Genomic DNA, 23,980 nt, shown 5'->3' on the forward strand with positions numbered 1-23,980 from the left:
CTTGCAACATAAACAACATAGTTATCCAAAGTTTTGCTCAAACATCATCAAATTAGGCAAGGAATCATAATACCCACGTTTCTTGAACCATTTCATTGCAGAAACGGAGAATTGACCTTCTCACCATACTAAAATTCAGCTCATTACTACAAATCTAGTACTACACCGAACGTGCCCCATTTACAGCTCTATTGTCCACTGGGGCACTACGTGAGTAATTTCAATTGACAGCTGCACTTACATTTATTTTGTACAGCACCTAGATTCTATTCTACTTTATCGAACTAACCAGGTTGCCTTTCTGCTGCTTTCACTTTTTCTACTTTATACCTAGTAGAATGATGAGCACAAGGATGATGATGGATGGCCGTTGTTCCTTTCCAGTCCGATTGGGGGTCCATTATGAGTAGCAGTTCGCCGATGTCCAGGTATCCGGGTCCGTTTGGGCCATGGGGCTCAGAAGAGGGTCAGTGTCAGTTGCTCTCGGGGGAAAAGCAACTGACGAAAAATTGCAAGTGCCGGGGCTGGGATTCAAACCCATGACCATCCGCATATGAAGCGAACGTGTGACCAACTACGCCACGGGCCCCGGCTAATCGACACCTTAAACGTTTTTGCAGACAAGGTGTAAATAATGGGCCGGTCTCAGCGAGAATTACTCATATTTGCCACGGTAAACAGTAACTTATGGTCAAGTTTGCAGCTTACTTGCAAACTAATGATGTCTATTAGAATGTCTGATGGGCTGTTAATGGTCTGTAGTGTAGAACTATTTGGCAGGAAGCCCGAAATATCCCGAAGTTCTAGAAAATGGTCATATTCTTTAAATGTCTCATATGGGTCATCCTATTATAACCCATATTAACCTATAACCAGATATTATCGTCGCAGCATCAAATCGAAGTCGCGACATGCGAAGTTACAGATGCGAACACTCTAAAAAATTTTCACGTCCGATTTACGTGAAATATCACGTAGCTCATGCTTATCCTTAAAACTTCCAAAGTTACGTGGCGTTAGTCATTGTCACTCGATAACCACGTCGTAGGCACCGCCCTGTTTGGTGAAATCCACCTAGTTTTTCACGTAAACCGCTATGATGCGTTCGTGTTAGTGTATTTTGACTTGGAACATTCCGCTGAACGAAAGTTACGTGACTTTCAGGTGTGAAAAACAATTCAACATGGCGACGAGAAGGTTGGTGCAAAACGGCTTCCTAAAGTTTCCGTGCAAGTTTTGTTGTAAGTACTGAACGTTAATTTTAATTGTTTAAAGCAAATAATAGTGATTAATTTTACGCAGTTGTGGCTTCTTCTATGTTTAATCATTTCAGAGCTGGAATGCGTCATAATTCTCGTGACGGTAGCGGAGGTCCAACAGAGAAGTTCAACGAGTGTTAAAAATGGTTGGACTTCACAGATTTTGCTTTATCATCCTTGGATTTATTTGGAACTCTGCACTTTTAAAGGATCAGAGGATCCGAAACGTATGTAGAAACGTAAGTGCAAATTTATTAAGTACATACTGTAAAATAAATGACTGATAAAGATTTTTCTGTAATTGTTACATATTAGCACCTGCTTGTAGCGTATTTGAGGAAGTAAGATTTCAAATCCCTATAAAATGCAATCATAGATTTATTCTACGGTAGGGTAAAATCTATGAATATTTATTGCATTTTGTAAGGATTCAAATTCTCTTGCCTCTTCAAATACGTTGCAAGCTGGCGAGACTGCTTTATTTTCATCCAAAATTCGTACATAAATTACGTGAAATTCATGTAGCGCTAATAATATTTTCACGTAAAAGTTACCTGAAATTCCAGTGGCACTCACCCACATTTCACGCAAACGATACCTAAAACGCCCATATAGCCGAGGCGGTAAACGCACGGGTATTCAGCATGACCATGCTGAGGGTGACGGGTTCGATTCCCTGTCGGTCCAGGATCTTTTCGTAAAGGAAATTTCCTTGACTTCCTTGGGCATAGAGTATCTTCGTGCCTGCCACACGATATACACATGCAAAATGGTCATTGGCAGAGGAAGCTCTCAGTAAATAACTGTGGAAGTGCTCATAGAACACTAAGCTGAGAAGCAGGCTTTGTCCCAGTGAGGACGTTACGCCAAGAAGAGGAGAGGAGGATACCTAAAACGCGAGTCAAATTTACCTGACTCATCACGTCGATTCTCGAAGCTCAAATTTGTCCAGCTACCTGACATTCCGGTGAAGGTGACGTGAAAAATATGGTGGACGAAAACTACCTATCTTTTCACGTAAATCGGACGTGAAAATTCTTCAGAGTGAAGTACAACTCTGGAGCTCGATTTGAATAGGTCGTATGTGCTTTTGTCGATATAAAATTCGATCAGTTTATTCTAGCCATTGTAGCAATATGGTAGATATTTTGCAAACTTTTAATGATGTAACAGAAAGCCTGTTTTGTGAGGATTCTGCTGTATGTATAAACTTTGCTCAATTTCAACGGTAACAGAAAGCCTGTTTTGTGAGGATTCTGCTGTATGTATAAACTTTGCTCAATTTCAACGGTTTTCGCTATAATGAGCGAATCCAAGTGATCGAATTTTTAATCGACAAGAGCACATACGACCTATTCAAATCGAGCTCCAGAACTGATTGTTGGCATAGCGCATCAAATAGTATAAGCATTAGCATTAAGCGAGTCGCACAAATTCGTAAGTGGTACAGTCCTAGACCGCTGTTATGTGGGTTGCCTCCTTCCCATCCGAACCAAAGCACAAAGATTTGGGACTAATCTCTGACTCTTAGACAAGACTGACGCAATCCTCCTATGTGTAGGGATTCGGATGGTGTGCTCGGAAGTGTCCCTCCGGACACTACACTATGGTCGAGCACTGTCCTGGCCACGTCCTTGCGACTGTTGAGAGATGGGAAAGGATGGTTAGTTTTGGACAACTATGAGTAATGTAGACAACTCTACGATCTCTCAGGCCTAGGTGTCACGGGAATTTGGGTGTTGTTAGCGGAAGGGTAGACTCCAAAGGATACGCTTGGTCAATGTTCAGGCACACCATTGTTAGACTGCTTCGAATCAGTTGTCTGTTCAACTCATCCGTGTTTCCTCGTCATCTTGATGGCATTTGGTTGAATTACTAGATTCTTCGGTTGTTTATTTTATTTTATGTTATTGATGCACAAGGGGGTCATGGGGCCAAGTCTCCAATGCAAGTCCTAGATTCTCCGGTTGTTAATCTGAAATGTAAAATAATATTAACATCGTACGTCAAATAAGCTACATATCATTGATACCACGGGTTATTGTTGGCATTGCGCATCAATATGCACTAATTCGAATCGAGTTGCGACGTATTTATAGAAGTGGGTGAAATAGTTATTTATGCAACAAGTTGCAAAATGATGATTTTTTCAGCACGAATTAGCATTAGCATTAAGCGAGTCGCACAAATTCGTAGGTGGTACAATCCCAGACCACTGTTATGAGGGTTGCCTCCTTCCCGTCCGAACCAAAGCACAAAGATTTGGGACTAATCTCTGACTCTTATGCCGTTTTTCTTTATTATCCAGTTCCAACCTGGGTTGGAACTGGATCAGATCACAGTTTCAACCTGTTGTGAACGAGCATTCGTGTACCCCATGATCGGCTCGGCTCGTGTCTATCACAACGATGGATAGACGACGACGGCCGCCGCCGCCGACGACGATGACGAACATACAGCAGAAAAGCAGAACGCCATCATCTGCAGCAGCAGCCAGATGCTGCCCGCGCGCGCTCTCCGCGGTGTTACTTTTAATATGTTGTGATTAATTGTAATGTTGTGTAATTTGTGTACATAGTCTGTAAATAAATGTGCATGTTTTTATTATCGTAATGTCCGGGTGTGAAGTGTTTTATTCGGCCACATAAGTACATTTCCCCGGATATGAAACAACCCCAACCCGACTTCGGTTTCGCTTGTACTAAAGTTTGTTTGACGTTGTTTGTTTACACATTTTCCGCCAATCCAGTTCCAACCCAGGTTAAAAAAGAAAAACGGCATTAGACAAGACTGACGCAATCCTCCAACAAGGTTGCGACCATTCATTTGCAAAGATTTGCATTCATTTGCTATTATCTTAGTTCAGAAGCATGCTATCGAAAAACAATGTATGGATGAATTTAACCTTGTAGTTTTATCTGAAAGTTTGCCGAATAACATTGGGGTCGCACACGCATACCAAAGTCGTGAGCGAGCTGTGAAGGCAACTTTCCACAGCGTGAATGTAATTTACATTCACCGCGTGGAGAGTTGCCTTCACAGCTCGCTCACGACTTTAGCACAGACAAACAGACGTCTCACTCTACTCACTTCCCATCGTTTCACTTTTTAACGGATTATTCAAATATTCCATAGTTCGCAAATCGCTCGCTCATGGCGCTCGCATCGTTTTTGCTCCTGTTTGACGTTTGCTCACTACCGCCATCTACTCAGTGGATTTGCGTACCACAGCATAATTAGCATTGGGCGATTATGTTTGCGTGACGATGATTTTTATCGCATTTTCTTCCAAGTGACACGTCTGTTTGTCTGTGACTTTAGTAAACGTTTGCGACCCCAATGATATTCGGCAAACTTTCAGATAAAATTACAAGGTTAAATTCATCCATACATTGTTTTTCGATAGCATGCTTCTGAACTGAGATAATAGGACATAACGGTGAAGTACTAGATTTGTAGTAATGAGCTGAATGTTAGTATGGTGAGAAGGTCAATTCTCCGTATCTGCAATGAAATGGTGCAAAAAGCGTGGGTATTATGATTCCTTGTCTAATATGATGCTGTTTGAGCAAAACTTTGGGCAACAGTGTTGTTGTTTTCTCCATTTCTTGCAACATAAACAACATAGTTATCCAAAGTTTTGCTCAAACAGCATCAAATTAGCCAAGGAATCATAATACCCACGCTTTTTGTACCATTTCATTGCAGAAACAGAGAACTGACCTTCTCACCATACTAAAATTCAGCTCATTACTACAAATCTAGTACTACACCGAACGTGCCCCATAGCAAATGAATGTAAATCTTTGCAAATGAATGGTTGCAACCTTGTCCTCCAATGGTTGAACTTGATTGACCACTAGCATGGGACAAAAATCAAAATTGTTCTAGATGCTAGCCCTATAGTCCAACTAGGCTAGTTTTCCTTCATCGAAACGCACCGAGAGCTAATTCGAACATTAATCGTATTTTCCGGAATAACCGAAGAGAAAAGCGATCATTGTAGACACACCCTTATGATGCTACCTCTTGTATCCTTATTCAAATCGATCAGCGCTCCTTGTGATAAATTAACCCATGGCCATGAATCATTCAATTCGGAGACCGGTTGAAACTGGATAATAAAGAAAAACGGCATTAGCCCAAAACATAATTTTGCAAGATATGCTTTTAAAAAGAGTTCAAAATAAGGTTCGCAGCTCATCTCGATGAGTCACAATTCCTTGCCTAACTTTGAAAATACTAACTGGTACTTAACCTTTTGGATTCTCGGAAATCTCTATTTTACCAAAATTGAAAGCTACTGTTTTATGATGTTTTTATTTATTACGGGTAAACATGTAGAGGCAATAAACTATCCTTATGATCCAATCCGGAGCTAGTTTATTCCTTCACGGATTGCAGCAGACCAGCGTTCTTCATACGCTCGAAGTGCTTGTTAGCATCGTAGTTCCTGAAAATAAAAAGACATGAATTTTTGATTGCTGTGACGCACTCCACCCCAAACGGATTCCCAAGAGTACTCACTTGTAGAAATCAGCGTAGGCCTGCTGCTTCGGTTGGACGTAAAGGAAGTTGAAGGCAGCCACACTTACTACGCACAGAACGCCGGCCACGGCCAGGTTGCGCTTAATGGAGGCGTTGTGCAATCCACGCAGCACTGGCTTCGGGATCTTTGAAGTGACTTCCGACATTCTGCAATGAAAAAAAAAGTAACCAATCAATCTCCATTACGTAATTTTGCTAGGTACATTTTGCTGCTTGTTAAATGTTAAAAATCGCCTTGGCAGTTTGTTAACCAATACCCTTTGATTACCAAAAGGAAATATGAACAAATTTAACATAAATTAACCGGAAAACTTACTTTTAAATGTGGTTTTCTTGTACGAAAATGTTCTGAAAAGCACTCGCAAAGGACTTCTGCTGCAAAAACAGATGTGTCAGACGTGAACAGTTGACGTTGATTGTTAAACAGTCAGTTTTATCGTTTTGGGCAAGGGCTGCTTTGATGTGCAAAATAATCTTGCCGATGCAATATTTTTCAAGCTAATTTTAAAGTCTCTTTCACACTACACGGATAATCGAAATTACCCCAAAGTTAGTTCAATCATTCCCAACTTCGAGCTTGACTTCGAGGTTGCATTGCGGGATTTTGAGCTGATGGAAGTCAATGTTGAGGATTATTTGCTTTCGCTCGCTTGTGTACACCCCTTGGTACACCCCCCCCCCTCATGACCACGTGGTTTATGGACAGCCCCATACAGCTATACTGCATTGTTTACCTTTTGCACCCGGTTTTGACAGTTGGTCGTGTACTGAGCCTCAGTAAAATCGGTTACCGAAGCTACCGATAGTTCTGCTGTTCTATTTTCGTCAAAAAAGTGCTGAACAGCCAATAGTCTATTTTACGAAACGACAACAGTGTTGATATTAATATAAGGCATTTTATGAGACGTTTCAAATCAGCTGTTTTTTTTAATGTTTACCAGTTTTGATGTCCAACCAGTGGGCCCATTTATTTACATTTTCGCTAGCATAACATGTGATACAGGCCCATCCAACAAACGGGGTTCATTTATCTGAAAAAATGCGTCAATCCGTCCACTATTGTCGTCGCGGTTGAAACCCGAAGTTTCCCCACACGCGACATTCAATTTTTCTCCAAATCCATACATGAAACCTAACGTCGGACGTAGTGCGCTGGGCAGCGGATCTAGCCCTCTATCCAGCGCACTTTGCCCGACGTACGTCCGACGAACGATTTAGGAGAAAAATCGATTTTCGCGTGTCAAAAATTCCGGTTTTCAACTGCACGAACAATATAATCAATATCCGTAGACCGTGGGGAGGATTTTCCATCTGCTAGTGACTTGATACAGCTCGGGGGATTGATACATGCCACATTAGAAACCAAAACATCTCTGCCAGCAAAAATCTGATTGCCGCTCACCACATGTTATGCTACTTTTTGCGAAAACAAAAACATCAAATTTAAACAATAACATTGAGCGGCCCACCGGTAGAACGTCTCGTAAAATAGCTTATTAACACTCACTGGCTTGGGCGCAACCTCCTATCAAATTTTCATTCATAATGAGGATCCTTGAGCTGATCCAAAACGTCTCGTAAAATGGCTCATTCAGGATTGAGTGTGTACCCCTCCTTTTCGGGTGCTATTTTAGGATAGCACCCCACCTTCCCACCAGTGGTTTCTATTTTGGGTTTAGGGACTTCAAAAACATATTGATTTTCCACCGTGCGTTGCTAAAAGCGGTCCTTACTTTTTATCGGACGTAGTACAAATTAAAACAAATTAAATATGTTCAAACTTTTGATGAATCCTGCCTAAAATGACAAAGGCATAAAGGGTCATAGTCATAGACAAGCACACGTAACACTTCTAACATTTCGTCACAGACAAGCAGACGTCTCCGGTCTCCCTCTAGTCATCTCTTATCGTTTTATTTTTTGAAGAATATTTAAATTAAATTTAAAAAATAATATTTAAACCAAATATTCTGTAGTTTGCAAATTGTACGCAGACGACGCTCACACAATTTTTGCTCCCGCTTGACGTTCGCTCACTACCGGCACCTACACTGAAAGGCGGCTTGCAGTAATGACAAGCATAAAATGTTTTTAAATTTACCATGGCAAAACATGATCATCGACCCACCAACGCTTCTTATGTGCGTTTTGTTTCTTCTCACATCAACCGGTTCGATAGCCGAGTGGTAGCGTGCGAGCCTGGTGATGTCAAGGTTCTTGGTTCGAACCCGGTTACCAACAGAATCGTTTTTTAATTGAAAATCGAGTCCATGGTAAAATTGAAAACATAATTCTGTTGAATTAAAACGAAACTCAGTCTGCACAAATTTAGTGACGTTGTGTGGTCTCCAGTTAGCCTAGTGGTTAAGGCTATGGATCGCCAATCCGGAGACGGCGGGTTCGATTCCCGTTCCGGTCGGGAAAATTTTCTCGACTCCCTGGGCATAGCGTATCAATGTACTTGCCTCACAATATACAAATTCATGCAATGGCAGGCAAAGAAAGCCCTTCAATTAATAACTGTGGAAGTGCTCAAAGAACACTAAGTTGAAGCGAGGCAGGTCAAGTCCCAGTGGGGACGTCGAGCCATAAAGAAGAAGAAGAAGAAGTGTATTTAAATTGACCCTCAGAATAGTAATTTTCTGGAAATACTAGAATATTATATCTTTCGGCCATTTGGGTGGACATTTTTATTTGTTAACCCGTAAACACCCGGGATGATCTACTTTTGGTAGAAATGCAATATCTTCTTTGTTTTAAAACATTCTACCCCGGAATTTTTTTTATAGTCAAGGGGAATAGTTGTGCTAAGAAATGCATGGTACCTCCCCCCTTTGCACCCTCCCCCCTTTTGCGGGGAGCCGAAAATACGTGGCTTTTTTGTATTTTTTATAAATTCTGCATGTTTTTGCTCAAATTTCATCGTTTTGCGAATCATCAATAGTTTTCACTGATCCTAGACATGCAATGTATTACTACCCATCATAGTCTGTTGAAGTTGTGATCCCAGAGCTATTCTAAGGCCTCCAAAATACTCCGAAGTTTGTGACACAAATGTAACATTCTCAACCAAATTTTATGCTCGATGAATGATCACAGAACATAGTCTACGGTACTCAAAAAGCCTCAAAGCCCCCCTAGAAAATTCACGGTACATGACTTGGGTGATCTAGGTCATCCAAACTACTCTGGAATTCATTTTCTTAAGATCTGAAACATCTACCATCGCATCGTTTGTGTTCACTCTGTTCAAGAAATTTAGTCACGTTGATGTCCATTAGACCTCACTATGCTATGAGCAACTTGATATTGTGGTAGTTGGCCATTCCGTGAAATACAAATGGCCTCCAATACACTTTGAAGTTTGAGTTACGATATCTACACACTGTATCATGCTTTAGTTGTGAAAAATATTCGTGGAATGTAGTCTATACTGATGATGGAACCTCAGTGCACATCTATAATGCTTTTGGTACACTCATGGGATATTCCAGGCTTTCCAAACTATTCTGGAGTTAGGAACTTCAAGGCCTACTGGCTCTACTCTTGTTTTTCTTCACTCTAACGGCATAATTCTTTCACGGTTGTGTCTGTTGCACCTTATTATATTACAATATCTCTATTTGTTGGTATTTGGGTGTCTGCTGGCATACAAATGTACCCAATGTATTTTGATGTATGGGTCGCAAACTTAGAATATTTTTATTGTAGCGAACGCTACTCTTAGAACCACAGAGTACAATTCTGATAACTTAGCAACAGTCACTTGGTGATTTAGGTCATCCAAACTGTTCTGAAGCTAAGACCTTCAAGCTCTACAAGCTCTACTCTTATATCTCTTTACTTTATCGATGTAATTCTTCCACGATTACCTCTGTTGTATCTCATAATATGTCGAGTATTTCTTTGTGTTTTTTGTGCATCCACTGACATACAAATGATCTTTATGGTATTTAGAAGTATCGAAAATTACCCAAGAACTCCTCTAGACGTTCCTCGGAAATTCCTCAGAAGTTCATCGTGATGTTCTCCAAGAATACTTATACGAGTTTTCAGGGAATGTCTCAGGACTTCCCGTGAAATTCTTCAGGAGATTCCCAGCAGTTTCTCGAAAATTTCATCAGCAGGTATTCTGGAATTCCTCTGAAAGTTCCTCAGGAATTCCTCCGAAAATTTCCCGAGGATTCCACGGAAGTCCCCTAGAATTCTTCCAAAAATCCCTCCAAGAATTTCAAAAACTCCTACTGGACCTTCTCTAAGAATTTTACCAGAGATCCCTCTAAGATTTTTGCCAATAATCCCTTCAGGAATTTCGCCAGAAATTCCTCCGGGGATTTTTCAAGAAATTTCTTCAAAAATTCATTTAAAAAATCTTCCAGAAATTTCTTTATGAATACCTCCTAGATTCTTCAGGAAACCTCCTGATATTCCCCAAGAAAATACTCCCGGGCAACTCCAGGGATTCCACGGAGAATTACTGCAAGGATTTCTCCAAGAACTTTTCCGAGACTTCTTCCAAGAATTCCTCCAATATTTCTCAAGGAAATACTTCAAGAATTCCTCCAAAACATTCTCCAAAAATTCCTACAGGAATTTCTCCAGATATTCCTTCAAGAATCCGTCCAGGAATTTTTCCAGGAATTCTTTTAAGAAGTTCAACAGGAACTCTAGTAAAAATTTCTCCAAGACCTTTCTTCAATATTTATGTCAAAATTCCTCCAAGAATCTGTCCCAAAATTTTGCCAGAGATTCCTTTACAAATATCTCTGGAAATTCCTCCAGGGATTTTCAATAAATACCTTCAGAAATTCCTCCTGAAATGCCTACAGGAATACCTCCAGGGATTCCTCCAAGAATTCCTTCGGGAAATCCTCCAAAAATTCATCCAGGAATTTCTCCAAGACATCCACCAAGAATTCCTCCAACAATCCCTTCTAGAATTCCTTTCCATGAATTTCTTCAGCAATACCTCTAAGAAATCTTTCAAGAATTCCTCCAAGAATCTCTCTGGGAATTTCTCCAGGAATTCTTTGAAGATTTTGTTCAGGAATTCCTCCAAGAATTCCTACAAGAATACTTCCAGGAATTTCTTCAAGAATTTCTTGAAGAAATGTCTGGAGAATACCCTGAAGGAATTCTTGGAGTACTTTCTGCAAGTATTCATGCAGTAATTTGTGAAGGAATCTTTAAAGAATTTCCCATGGAAATTCTTAGAGGAATTCCTAACAATTTCCTTGAACTGCGAGAAAATTTTGAAGTTATGTTTTTCAATTTTTATTTTCTGGAGGAATTCCTGGAGTATTTCATAAAGTATTTCCTGTAAGAATTCATGGAGTAATTCCGAATTTACGTTAGGTTTTTCACGCAAGAACTGGAATTGAAGGAATTTCTGGAGAAATTCCTGTAGTAATTCCTACAGCAATTCCTGTAGGAATTCCTGCAGTTATTCCTGGAGGAATTCGTAGAATATTTTTTGAACTAATTCCTGAAGTGTTTCCCGGAACAATTCCTAGATGGTTTCCTGTAGTAATTCTTGAAGGAACTCCTGGAGTATTTGCTGGAGGAATTTCGGAAATATATCCTGGAGTATATCCAGGAAGAATTCCTGAAGGAATTCCTGGAGGAATGACTGATAGAATTCTTGAAAGACTTTGAGGAGGAATCTCTGTGAGGAATTCCGGGACGAACCCCTGTTGGAATTGATGGAGGTATGCTGGGATAATTTTGTGGAGGAATTCCTGGAGGAAATCCTGGAAATATTTCTGGAGGACACCGTGGAGGAATTTCTAAAGGAATCCCTTGATAAATTCATAGATAAATCAGCAGTTATTCCAAAAGAAATTCCTGGAGGTATTCCTGGAGGAATTTTTGGAGAAATTAGCCGGGAAACCCGGAAAAAATCCCTGGAGAAATTCTTGAAGTATTCCCTGGAAAAGTTTCTGGAGGAAACTCCATCCCTGGAAGCATCTCTGGAAGAATTTCTGGAAGAATCCCTTGAATACTGAAGAAACCCCTGGATTAGTTGTTGGTGGAAAACTTGGATGAATTATTGAAGGAACGGATAGTAATTCCTGGAGGAATACCTGAATGAATTCTTTGATGAGTCCATGGAGGAATTCACGAAGGAATCTTTGGAGGTATTCCTGATGGAATCATTTAAGGAATCCCAAGAAGAATTTCTAGAGAAATCGCTGGAGCAATCCCTGGGGAAATTCCTAGGGAAATTCCTGGAGGAATCCCAGGAGAAATTTCTGGAGGAACTCTTGAGAAAATTTCCTTGAGAAGTTTTAAAGGAATGCCTGGCGACATCTTTGGGAGACTCCCGTGGATTACTCGGGGAATTTCTGGAGGAATCCCCGAGGAACTCCTGCAGGATTTTTCGAAAAGTTCTTGAAGTAATTCCTGGGGAACTCCTGAAGGAATTCCAGCATAGCTCCTGATGAAATTTTCGAGAAACTGCTGGGAAACTCCTGAAGAATTTCACGAGAAGTCCTGAGGCATTCCCTAGGAACTCGTAGATGTTCTCGGAGAACATCACGATGAACTTCTGAGGGATTTCTGGAGAAATTTCAGAGGAACGCCTAGAGGAATTCTTGGGTAATTTCCAACTCTTCCAAATACCATAAAGATCATTTGTATGTCAGTGGATGCACAAAAAACACAAAGAAATACTCAACATATTATGAGATACAACAGAGGTAATCGTGGAAGAATTACATCGATAAAGTAAAGAGATACAAGAGTAGAGCTTGTAGAGCTTGAAAGTCTCAACTCAGGAACAGTTTGGATGACCCAGATCACCAAGTGACTGTTGCTAAGTTGTCAGAATTGTACTCTGTGGAGTAGCGGAGATTATATTCCGCGAACATTCGCTACAATAAAAATATCCTAAGTTTTACAGATATTGCGACCCATACTTCAAAATACATTGGGTCCATTTGTATGCCAGCAGACACCCAAATAACAACAAATAGAGATACTCGTAATATAATAAGGTGCAACAGTCACAATCGTGAAAGAATTATGCCGTTAGAGTGAAGAAAAACAAGAGTAGAGCCTGTAGGCCTTGATGTTCCTAACTCCAGAATAGTTTGGAAAGCCTGGTATATCCCATGAGTGTACCAAAAGCATTATAGATGTGCACTGAGGTTCCATCATCAGTATACAGAAAAAAAGAAAATCGGGTTAAGTACGGTTCCTTTGAATTCCACTAAGAATTTGCATCCTTTGACAGATACGTATTTCGACCTCAACTGTAAGGTCGTCTTCAGTGTCTTGTACTTGACTCGACTGAAGAGATCCATCGCATTCAACACGTCTCATACATCATAGGTAAAAATAATAGGTAGCTTAATCTAGGTAGTTTTTTTTTTTTTTTTTTTTTTTTTCTCCCGAGCATGCAAAAACTTATATTTATATTAACCTCTACCATAGAATAGGTAAAATTTCCCTCCACCGCCGAATAGATGCATTTCCCTCCAGCACAGGATAGGTAAACAAAGTTCATGTATCACAGGTACATTATGAGACGCACGCCATACGAGCGTGCTTAGGGGGTAATAATTTGAAAAGCCACGAACTTCCATTGCCTTGATCCTTATTCAACAGCGTGTTAGGTACCTGTTTGTATATCTCTAGACTCTCAGCAACGTCCAATTTCCAAGGTGAAGTTACATTTCGCAAAATTTGAATATCCTCTGTAGTTACAGGGTGGCCCTCCTCAAAGACATGTTCAGCAACTTTCGACCTGAAATCGTATTCCAAACCTCTATTCACTGTCCTCTGCGCCTTTCCCACCTCCGCCATATGTTCCCTGAATCTAACCTCCAAAGACCGTTTTGTTTGACCAACGTAGACCTTATCACAATGGGAGCAACTGATTTTGTAAACGCCAGCCTTGTTTAGGGTGTTGACCGGATCCTTTGTAGAGCCTAATGAAGTCTTCAACTGATTGCTTCTGCTAGAAAATACTAAATCGATCCCGAAATTTCTGAACCTAGAACGTAAATTATTAGTGATGTGTTGATCGAAGGGGACTGATACTCGCTTCAAAGATTCTGAAATAGGGGTAAGAGTTGTTAGGGATCCTCGATATCGCAACCTCTCCTTTTTGTCAATGATGGCCTGAATTGTCCTCTCCTTATATCCGTTGATTTTCGCTGTTTCGAATATGTGAGTGAGTTCCTTATTCTTCCCGTCATCGCTTAGAGGTAGAGTCTGCATTCGGTGAACCATGTGGTGAAAAGCTGCCATCTTATGTTGGAAGGAGTGATTCGACGAATAGGGGATGACACGCATGGTATTGGTAGGTTTCCTGTAAATCTCGAATTCGAACGACGAACTGTCTTCCCTCTTAACTAATAGATCCAAAAATGGAAGTTTTCCCTCCTTTTCTTCCTCGTGAGTGAACCTGATATCCTTATGTACATTGTTGATGACCTCTAGAACCTTAGATAAAGCTTCCCGTTTGATCACACTGAAAATATCGTCGACGTACCTCCACCATTTCTCCGGAAGTAAACCTTGCTCCTTAAGCTTGGTTTCTAAATTTGCCATGAAAAGCTCGCATAAAAATGGGGATAGGGGATTTCCCATGGGGGCACCTTTGGTCTGCTTGTAGAACTGTCCACGGAATTGGAAGTAATTCTCATCCATGCACAGTCTGGCCAAACGTAAATAAGTCCTAACTTTTCCTTTCCAAGCTGCGTCAGACTTTTGGGGTAGTAACCAATCCTCGAGAAGATTAAGAGCATCCTTTACAGGGACACTTGGGAATAGTGCTGCGACGTCGAAAGAAACCATAATCTCGTCCTCCTTGATGGTTCCTGATTCCAACAACTTTTGGGTGAATTCCTGATTGTTTTTGACCGAACTGGTGGGGAAGGGTTTTGGCATACTTTGGAACTCTTGAACTAACCATTTAGGGCCGATTTCTTCACCCTGGCTTAGGCGTTAAGCCAGGTTTAACTATATGGGTAAGCCTGGCTTACGAGTTAAGCCGAGGTGAAGAAATCGGCCCTTAGCCAATTTGTGGGTGGGGGATCCTTCAGCTGAAATAATCTCTCGCATCTCTTGACCGGGTTTGTGAATTTTAGGAAGACCTTTGATCCGCGGAAGAATGGGATTTGCTTCCTTCAAACGAGCCTCTCCGATGATGGGTTTACAGTCTTTCAGGGTCTTGTCTGTCAGCCTTATTAGTCCGGGTAGTGGATCTACTCGTAGATGTCTGTATGGTCCTTCGTTTATCTTCTTCTCCATCTGTTCGTCGTAGTCCTTCTTGTCCATAATAACAACCGCGTTACCTTTGTCTGCCTTCATGTAGTATACTGGTTTCTTTTTAAGTTCCGTTACAATCCTTGTCTCGTCTGAATTTACCTTACTGCGCTGTCCTGTTTTGATGGCGTCTGCTACGATGTTCCTGGCTGTATTTTGGTCTTTGATGTTAACGTTCTGTGTGATCGCTGTTTCCATGTCCAATAGTAATACATTGCATGTCTAGGATCAGTGAAAACTATTGATGATTAGCAAAACGATGAAATTTGAGCAAAAACATGCTGAATTTATAAAAAAGCCACGTATTTTCGGCTCCCCGCAAAAGGGGGAAGGGTGCAAAGGGGGGAGGTACCATGCATTTCTTAGCACAACTATTCCCCTTGACTATAAAAAAAAATTCCGGGTAAAATGTTTTAAAACAAAGAAGATATTGCATTTCTACCAAAAGTAGATCGTCCGTATTTACGGGTTAATAACGGTTTTTGACACACCGCGATATATATATAAATATATATATATATATATATATATATATATATATATATATATATATAATATATATAATATATATATATATATATATATATATATATATAATATATATATATATATATATATATAATATATATATATATATATATATAAATATATATATATATATAATATATATATATATTATATATATATATATATATACATATATATATATATATAATATATATATATATATATATATATATATATATATATATTATATATATATATATATATATATATATATATAATATATATATATATATATATATATAAATATATATATATATATATATATATATATATATATATATATATATATATATTATATATATATAATATATATATATATATATATATATATTATATATATATATATATATATATATATTATATATATATATATATATATATATATATATATATATATATATATATATATATATATATATATATATATATATATATATATATATATATATATATATAAGCTTTGAGTTCGGCTTTAGGATCGGGTTGAGTTCGGCTTTAGGATCGGGTTTTTTGAAAAAACAAAACAGAACTGAACTCGTCGATTAATGGATAAAGACTGCCTGTCGTTTATTATTTTAAGCTTACAGAGGCCTGGCTAGGAAGAGGAATGGTTCCCTGGCTAATTTATCATATGCGTAATTGGATCGCGCGTGTGATGACACACACCAGCGTGCCCATAGAGGAGCAGTGGAGAACTACGAAGTCATTAAGAAGAAATTTTACTTCCCTAAAATCAAGGACAAGGTACAACGCTTTATCAACCTCTGTGAGACGTGCCTTGAGAGTAAGTACGAAAGAAAACCTTATAAACTCAAATTTGCCGAAACCCCTTTACCAAGAGAACCTCTCGACATAGTCCATATTGATATCTTTATATCAAGCCCTAACATATTCCTTTCGGCAGTAGATAAACTTTCAAAATTTGCAATGTTAATACCCATAAAATCCAGGTCTATACCAGACGTAAAACGTGGCCTCGTTAAATTAATTTCAACATATGGAACTCCTTCCATGATAGTATGGGACAACGAAGCTGCGTTCAAGTCAATTGAAGTCCGAGGACTTCTCCAAAGGTTAAGAGTGCAGTTGTACTACACCCCATCGAACCACAGTGAGGTCAATGGAACGGTAGAACGATTCCACTCTACCCTTAACGAAATATTCATTTGCATTAAAAATAAATATGACGATCTCTCTAATAAAGAAATATATCGCATCGCGACTACTTTGTACAACTCTACGATTCATAGCGTTACTAAATTAAAACCAATTGAAATTTTCTATGGCATAAAAGAAGGAGAAGAGAGACCCTTAAACTTGGAAACCATACTAGAAAACCGCAATAGAATCTTCGACGAAATTATAGAAAAACTAAAAAAAAACCAACAACAAACATTAGAAAACAGAAACAAACACAGAGAAGATGATCCAAATTTCATTAGAAACGAACGAGTCTACAATAAAATTCAAGGTATCAAAAATAAAAGAAAAGCCAGGTATAAAAAAGTTGTAATTAAACATAATAGAAGGAAAACTTACGTGGATCACAGAGATATTAAATTGCATAAAACCAAATTGAAACGGAAGAGGAATCCCTTACATAATTAACCATATAGTCTCAAACCTCTATCTAACCTACTAACACCCTGCTATATTTGTTAATTTACAGACCGGAATAATCCCCTTACTGATATTGACGATCACCCTTACTCAAGCACAAAAACTAACCATTAGAAACCTGCACGACGAACCTTTATTGCTTGTAAAGGAAAGACATTGTAAAATTCAAACTGGAACAATTAAAATAATCCACCCGATAAATCTGTCTTCTATAGAAGAAACAGCGGAGATCCTGATTAAATCATCTTACCATAATAATGCCGAAACTACTAATCCACTAACAAATATTTTAAAGTATAAAGCGAAGAAATTATACAGCAACATATATCAACTGAAACCTCAACCACACCACCGATCAAGGAGGTGGAACACCGTTGGAACTGTGTGGAAATGGATCGCGGGAACCCCCGACGCATCTGATCTCCAAGCCATCAATGAGCCATTTTACGAGACGTTTCGGATCAGCTGATCGCTCATTTCATGAATGAAAATTTGACAGGAGGTTGCGCCCAAGCCCGTGAGTGTTAATATCAATATCAACACTGTTGTCGTTTCGTAAAATAGACTATACTACGATGAACGACTTGATTGACCAAAACAACCAACAGATCATAGTTAATCAAAATCTCAACACTCGGATTCAGCAACTTACTCACGCTATACAGGAAGTAACCAATCAGGCCAACCTAAACGACTTGCTAATGGACGACATCGAAACAATTACATCCATCGTAAACGTAGATATTCTCAATCAACTGCTCGAGGACATTCAAGACGCAATTCTGCTCTCAAAAATGTCTATTACTTCAAACAAAATCCTATCTATTCGAGAAATTACAACGATAAGAGAACTTCTTCAAGACCAAGGAATTAACATTCACTTACCGGATGAAGCACTACAATATGTTACGCCAAAATTCGCAACGAGTCATGGAACATTATTATATTTTATGCATGTACCACTGTTAGAGGAGAACACCGCGGAAATCATCAGAATATACCCAATCATCAATAGTAATCAATCAATCATCCAATTCCCAGAATTCATAGTCAAAAGTGGTAACCGTATTTTTGTCACACAAAAACCGGAAGACTTCGTTCAAAAATCTTCATTCTTGACGGATCTCGGGGACGAATGTATCAAACCGTTAATAACCGGAGTGAAGCCTAAATGCAACGTTGTATTCAATAACCAAACAATAATCAAACTAATTTCTGACAACACCATTTTGATATCCAATATAAGGAATCAAACATTAAAATCAACCTGCGGACCAGATAACCGAAGCCTAGAAGGAAATGTGATCATCAATTTTGAAAACTGCACAATACAACTCAACAACGAAACATTTAGAAACGAGGAATATATCGGCGAGCCCAATATCATGTATCTCTCTCTCTTCTTGGCGTAACGTCCTCATTGGGACAAAGCCTGCTTCTCAGCTTATTGTTCTATGATCACTTCCACAGTTATTAACTGAGAGCTTCCTCTGCCAATGACCATTTTGCATGCGTATATCGTGTGGCAGGCACGAAGATACTCTATGCCCAAGGAAGTCAAGGAAATTTCCTTTACGAAAAGATCCTGGACCGACCGGGGATCGAACCCGTCACCCTCAGCATGGTCATGCTGAATACCCGTGCGTTTACCGCCTCGGCTATATGGGCCCTGATCATGTATCATGTATATCATGTATAACGCATTCTATAATCTCAAACCAAACTGGAAGCTACAGGAAGACATCGATTTAGGAAAAATTCATCACGACACAATACAAAACCGACGACACCTCGAGCATGTATACCTAGAACAAAACAATCTCAACTTTAAGTTTTGGAGCCTGTTTGGAGGATTTTCTTTTACCGGAATTACAGCAGTGATTATCATCATGCTAATCATAATCAGATACGGTGGAAAAGGACCGGGACGTTCCTCACTTAGACCAAGCCCACTCATGGGCTCAATCAAGCGTTTTAACGTTAAGTAGAGCCCCGAACAAAGAAGCGAACCGCACCGGTCGCTGCTAAGTAGGGCTCGAAAGCGAAAAGTTTACGTACGGTTCGTAGCAGGGCTTAGAATATAGAGACACGCAAAGTACGGTCTCTATCCGTAGGCTCGTGCGCTCTCTCGCGTTTAGCTCTCTGGGTAGCGTAAAGAGGAGACGAAAGAACATGAGTATGGATTTGTTGCCCGGTATATAGTTTCTAGAGAATGATTTTCTTGTTTTGTATAGGTAGGAATTTATTTTAGTTTGCATCAAATATTTGAAATTTTCAACCAATCAATATCATAGATCGTTACACGAATAAGCTTTGCTTAAGTATGTTATGAATAAAGTTTTCCCTTCTTCGCCAACTTTAGGATCATGCATAACGAAAATGTATTGATTTTCTTATAAAAATAGTTACGATTGTTCATAATCACACCTTTAGTTTTTGATTCGGCCGATCGTTTCGAAACTAATATTTGAACAAATGTATAGTGATTCAGTGAGTTTTTCTATTTTAACACGTACATGTTTGAGCCGGGGTTTCTACGCAGCAAGTAAAGTTTGGTTTCGCTTATTTAGAAAAATGTCCAAATAAATAACTCGCGAAGTTAGTTCCGACAAGTTCCAAAATTATCGTCATCCGTCGCAGATTCCGGTGAGAAGATGTGTGTATTTTCTAACCCGGAAAGATACCATTTGACGGTAATAAGTGACCACAAGGTTTTCTTTCTTCACTTTCCGGGCTGAGATCCTCCGCTTTGAAAGAGCTGTGCTTCGCGTTTCGTTTTGTCGTGAATATTTCGAAAAAGGCAAAGGAGTTTTGGTTTGATTGCTGTTTTTGAAATGGTGGTCGTCAGTGGGTGGTCTATTAAATATAAATTTAAAAATATAAATTAAATAAACGAGACAGGAAGAAAGTGTGCGAAATGGGTAACTTCACCCTTGTAGAAACAATAAGGCAAAACAAAAAAAAAATCTGCGAAGACCCCATGCGAATAACAAGAATAGGAGGTTCGACATTAGATCTATAAAAACAACCCAACAATTGGGGAGCTCTTTCCAATATTACACATTTATTCACAGCTCTTTTATCCACATTTTCATATATTTAAAACATATTTAAAACATATTCATCAACATGTTATCTGGATCGCCTTCCTCCTCTGTAAGTTCGAGAAATACCTTGCTGAAAGAAAATATTCTGTACTCCAAGTATTTCAAAGAATCATCTTTGCGCGTAAATACAACGCAGTAGACCTGGCCGCTTTGATGCATGTGTCATATCTATGATATGCTGCGAGCATCAATATTGACAAGAAAAGTAACACGATTGCCTTCCAGGGTGATTCCATACTGGCTGCGTATGTATAAGATTAGATAAAAATAGTTACGATTTTTCAAAGATGCTTTGACTGTACCTAACTCAATTCAGATATCATAGAAACACTTCAGTAAGTTTTTTTTTGTAAAAACAAACTTTAATCATACCGATAATAATCTAAAAAAATGTAGTCGAGCTGCCAAGTTTCATCAATTAAAATAGGCGGTGTGCAGGACTGCCATATTGTAGGTTCCTCGTTATAGAAAAAGCAAGGTGTTGGATGTTAAAATACATCAATTGTTGTATGAAGTGCCAAAAAGGAGAGTGGGCTCATTATGTACTTTGACAAATACGCAGTCTACTTCAAGCGCATAGAATCTGTTTCCAACAAAATATTCATATACCAGCATCCAAAGGATCGCAATATATATTAAGATTTCCGATTGATGCTTTGTAACTAAAAGGTTGTGACTGAGTATAGAATAGGCTGAAGTTGAAATACACGTTAATGAAAAAAGGTTGCGCAAACTTATCGCAGACTGTTAGAAGACAGCTTCTATTATGACCAGGATTCAAAAATCTTGACCTACGCGAAGTTGTAAAGGAGACAACTACGTTATAAATGTGTTGGAAATGCAAGGGATGTAATTATTCAATAAACCTATTTATTAAAAAGATGCTCAAAATCTCAAATTCAGATAAATTTCTTGCGAGAAGGCAACATAGATATCGAAGAGATGGATTTTATTTTAGATAAAAATTCAACCTACAAGTCATACAGTAAGCAACAAACACATAATTTAAAAAAAGATTGCTTGAATTCCGAGATTCAATACAATCATATATTATTCAGAAAAGGGGTTTGGATAAGACTGAAAACAGTTGGTAAAAATTGAACTCAAATAAATAATTCCCTTGGAGATTTGTACCAGTTTTGGTGCGTTTAAGCACCAAAACTGGTACAAATCTCCAAGGGAATTATTTATTTGAGTTCAATTTTTACTAACTGTTTTCAGTCTTATCCAAAACCCCTTCTTTCAAAATATGAGCACAGATTATTATACTGAATAAGATTTGCAATAACACCATAGAAATACACAAAATATTGCGATGATTTACAGAAGTGCAAAAAACCGATGGTACGGATAGAATAGAGACCACCGGTGCGCAAAGGCGAGCGATCATTATTTTACTCACATGGAAACGAACGACCGGTGCGAAAATGGGTGGATAACGAAATTAAAAATCGTTAACGACGTGCTGTTGCGTGTGTAGTATGAAGCCCACGAGTGGGCTTGGTCTTAGGGAGGGAGAAGTTATCGCATCAGTTTGCCCTAACTCCGAAGAAGCCATACTTAGCCAACTAGGAGACATCCAACAACAACAACAACAGTTAGCAACATCGCTAGCAACTTTGAACGAGCCACACAACGGACGATGAGCAAGATCAGCAGTTTCCACGGAATCCACACCTGTCTTCAACCTTACTGAAACCAGCATGTCAGCATCGCGCCACCGGACGACGCGATCCAATTACGCATATGATAAATTAGCCAGGGAACCATTCCTCTTCCTAGCCAGGCCTCTGTAAGCTTAAAATAATAAACGACAGGCAGTCTTTATCCATTAATCGACGAGTTCAGTTCTGTTTTGTTTTTTCAAAAAACCCGATCCTAAAGCCGAACTCAAAGCTTATATATATATATATATATATATATATATATATATATATATATATATATATATATATATATATATATATATATATATATATATATATATATATATATATATATATATATATATATATATATATATATATATATATATATATATATATATATATATATATATATATATATATATATATATATATATATATATATATATATATATATATATATATATATATATATATATAAGCTTTGAGTTCGGCTTTAGGATCGGGTTTTTTGAAAAAACAAAACAGAACTGAACTCGTCGATTAATGGATAAAGACTGCCTGTCGTTTATTATTTTAAGCTTACAGAGGCCTGGCTAGGAAGAGGAATGGTTCCCTGGCTAATTTATCATATGCGTAATTGGATCGCGTCGTCCGGTGGCGCGATGCTGACATGCTGGTTTCAGTAAGGTTGAAGACAGGTGTGGATTCCGTGGAAACTGCTGATCTTGCTCATCGTCCGTTGTGTGGCTCGTTCAAAGTTGCTAGCGATGTTGCTAACTGTTGTTGTTGTTGTTGGATGTCTCCTAGTTGGCTAAGTATGGCTTCTTCGGAGTTAGGGCAAACTGATGCGATAACTTCTCCCTCCCTAAGACCAAGCCCACTCGTGGGCTTCATACTACACACGCAACAGCACGTCGTTAACGATTTTTAATTTCGTTATCCACCCATTTTCGCACCGGTCGTTCGTTTCCATGTGAGTAAAATAATGATCGCTCGCCTTTGCGCACCGGTGGTCTCTATTCTATCCGTACCATCGGTTTTTTGCACTTCTGTAAATCATCGCAATATTTTGTGTATTTCTATGGTGTTATTGCAAATCTTATTCAGTATAATAATCTGTGCTCATATTTTGAAAGAAGGGGTTTTGGATAAGACTGAAAACAGTTAGTAAAAATTGAACTCAAATAAATAATTCCCTTGGAGATTTGTACCAGTTTTGGTGCTTAAACGCACCAAAACTGGTACAAATCTCCAAGGGAATTATTTATTTGAGTTCAATTTTTACCAACTGTTTTCAGTCTTATCCAAACCCCTTTTCTGAATAATATATGATTGTATTGAATCTCGGAATTCAAGCAATCTTTTTTTAAATTATGTGTTTGTTGCTTACTGTATGACTTGTAGGTTGAATTTTTATCTAAAATAAAATCCATCTCTTCGATATCTATGTTGCCTTCTCGCAAGAAATTTATCTGAATTTGAGATTTTGAGCATCTTTTTAATAAATAGGTTTATTGAATAATTACATCCCTTGCATTTCCAACACATTTATAACGTAGTTGTCTCCTTTACAACTTCGCGTAGGTCAAGATTTTTGAATCCTGGTCATAATAGAAGCTGTCTTCTAACAGTCTGCGATAAGTTTGCGCAACCTTTTTTCATTAACGTGTATTTCAACTTCAGCCTATTCTATACTCAGTCACAACCTTTTAGTTACAAAGCATCAATCGGAAATCTTAATATATATTGCGATCCTTTGGATGCTGGTATATGAATATTTTGTTGGAAACAGATTCTATGCGCTTGAAGTAGACTGCGTATTTGTCAAAGTACATAATGAGCCCACTCTCCTTTTTGGCACTTCATACAACAATTGATGTATTTTAACATCCAACACCTTGCTTTTTCTATAACGAGGAACCTACAATATGGCAGTCCTGCACACCGCCTATTTTAA

General features: G+C 38.6%; 1 protein-coding gene and 2 long non-coding RNA genes across 4 annotated transcripts; 1 reads left to right on the forward strand and 2 right to left on the reverse strand.

Annotated features, from left to right (window-relative positions):
- On the forward strand, window positions 1-1,549 carry LOC134287931 (uncharacterized). 2 transcript variants are annotated; one of them, XR_009997644.1, is made up of 2 exons: window positions 1-1,241; window positions 1,303-1,549. It is a non-coding gene; the product is annotated as an uncharacterized LOC134287931 (long non-coding RNA). The 2 variants fall into 2 exon arrangements; XR_009997645.1 differs by having other exon boundaries at window positions 1,334-1,549.
- On the reverse strand, window positions 1,334-4,281 carry LOC134287932 (uncharacterized). The gene is made up of 4 exons (XR_009997646.1): window positions 3,934-4,281; window positions 3,292-3,608; window positions 2,149-3,234; window positions 1,334-1,857 (listed from the first exon to the last, which is right to left on the reverse strand). It is a non-coding gene; the product is annotated as an uncharacterized LOC134287932 (long non-coding RNA).
- Window positions 4,282-5,560: 1,279 nt separating this feature from the next.
- Window positions 5,561-6,282, reverse strand: LOC115261809 (cytochrome c oxidase subunit 6C). Its single transcript, XM_029863693.2, has 3 exons — window positions 6,124-6,282; window positions 5,787-5,954; window positions 5,561-5,712 (listed from the first exon to the last, which is right to left on the reverse strand). Exons 2-3 carry the CDS (start codon window positions 5,951-5,953, stop codon window positions 5,643-5,645), a joined length of 237 nt encoding a protein of 78 aa, XP_029719553.1. The 5' UTR covers window position 5,954; window positions 6,124-6,282; the 3' UTR covers window positions 5,561-5,642.
- Between the last annotated feature and the right edge of the window lie 17,698 nt (window positions 6,283-23,980).

The sequence above is a fragment of the Aedes albopictus genome, chromosome 2, assembly GCF_035046485.1.
Source record: "Aedes albopictus strain Foshan chromosome 2, AalbF5, whole genome shotgun sequence".
Classification (NCBI taxonomy): domain Eukaryota; kingdom Metazoa; phylum Arthropoda; class Insecta; order Diptera; family Culicidae; genus Aedes; species Aedes albopictus.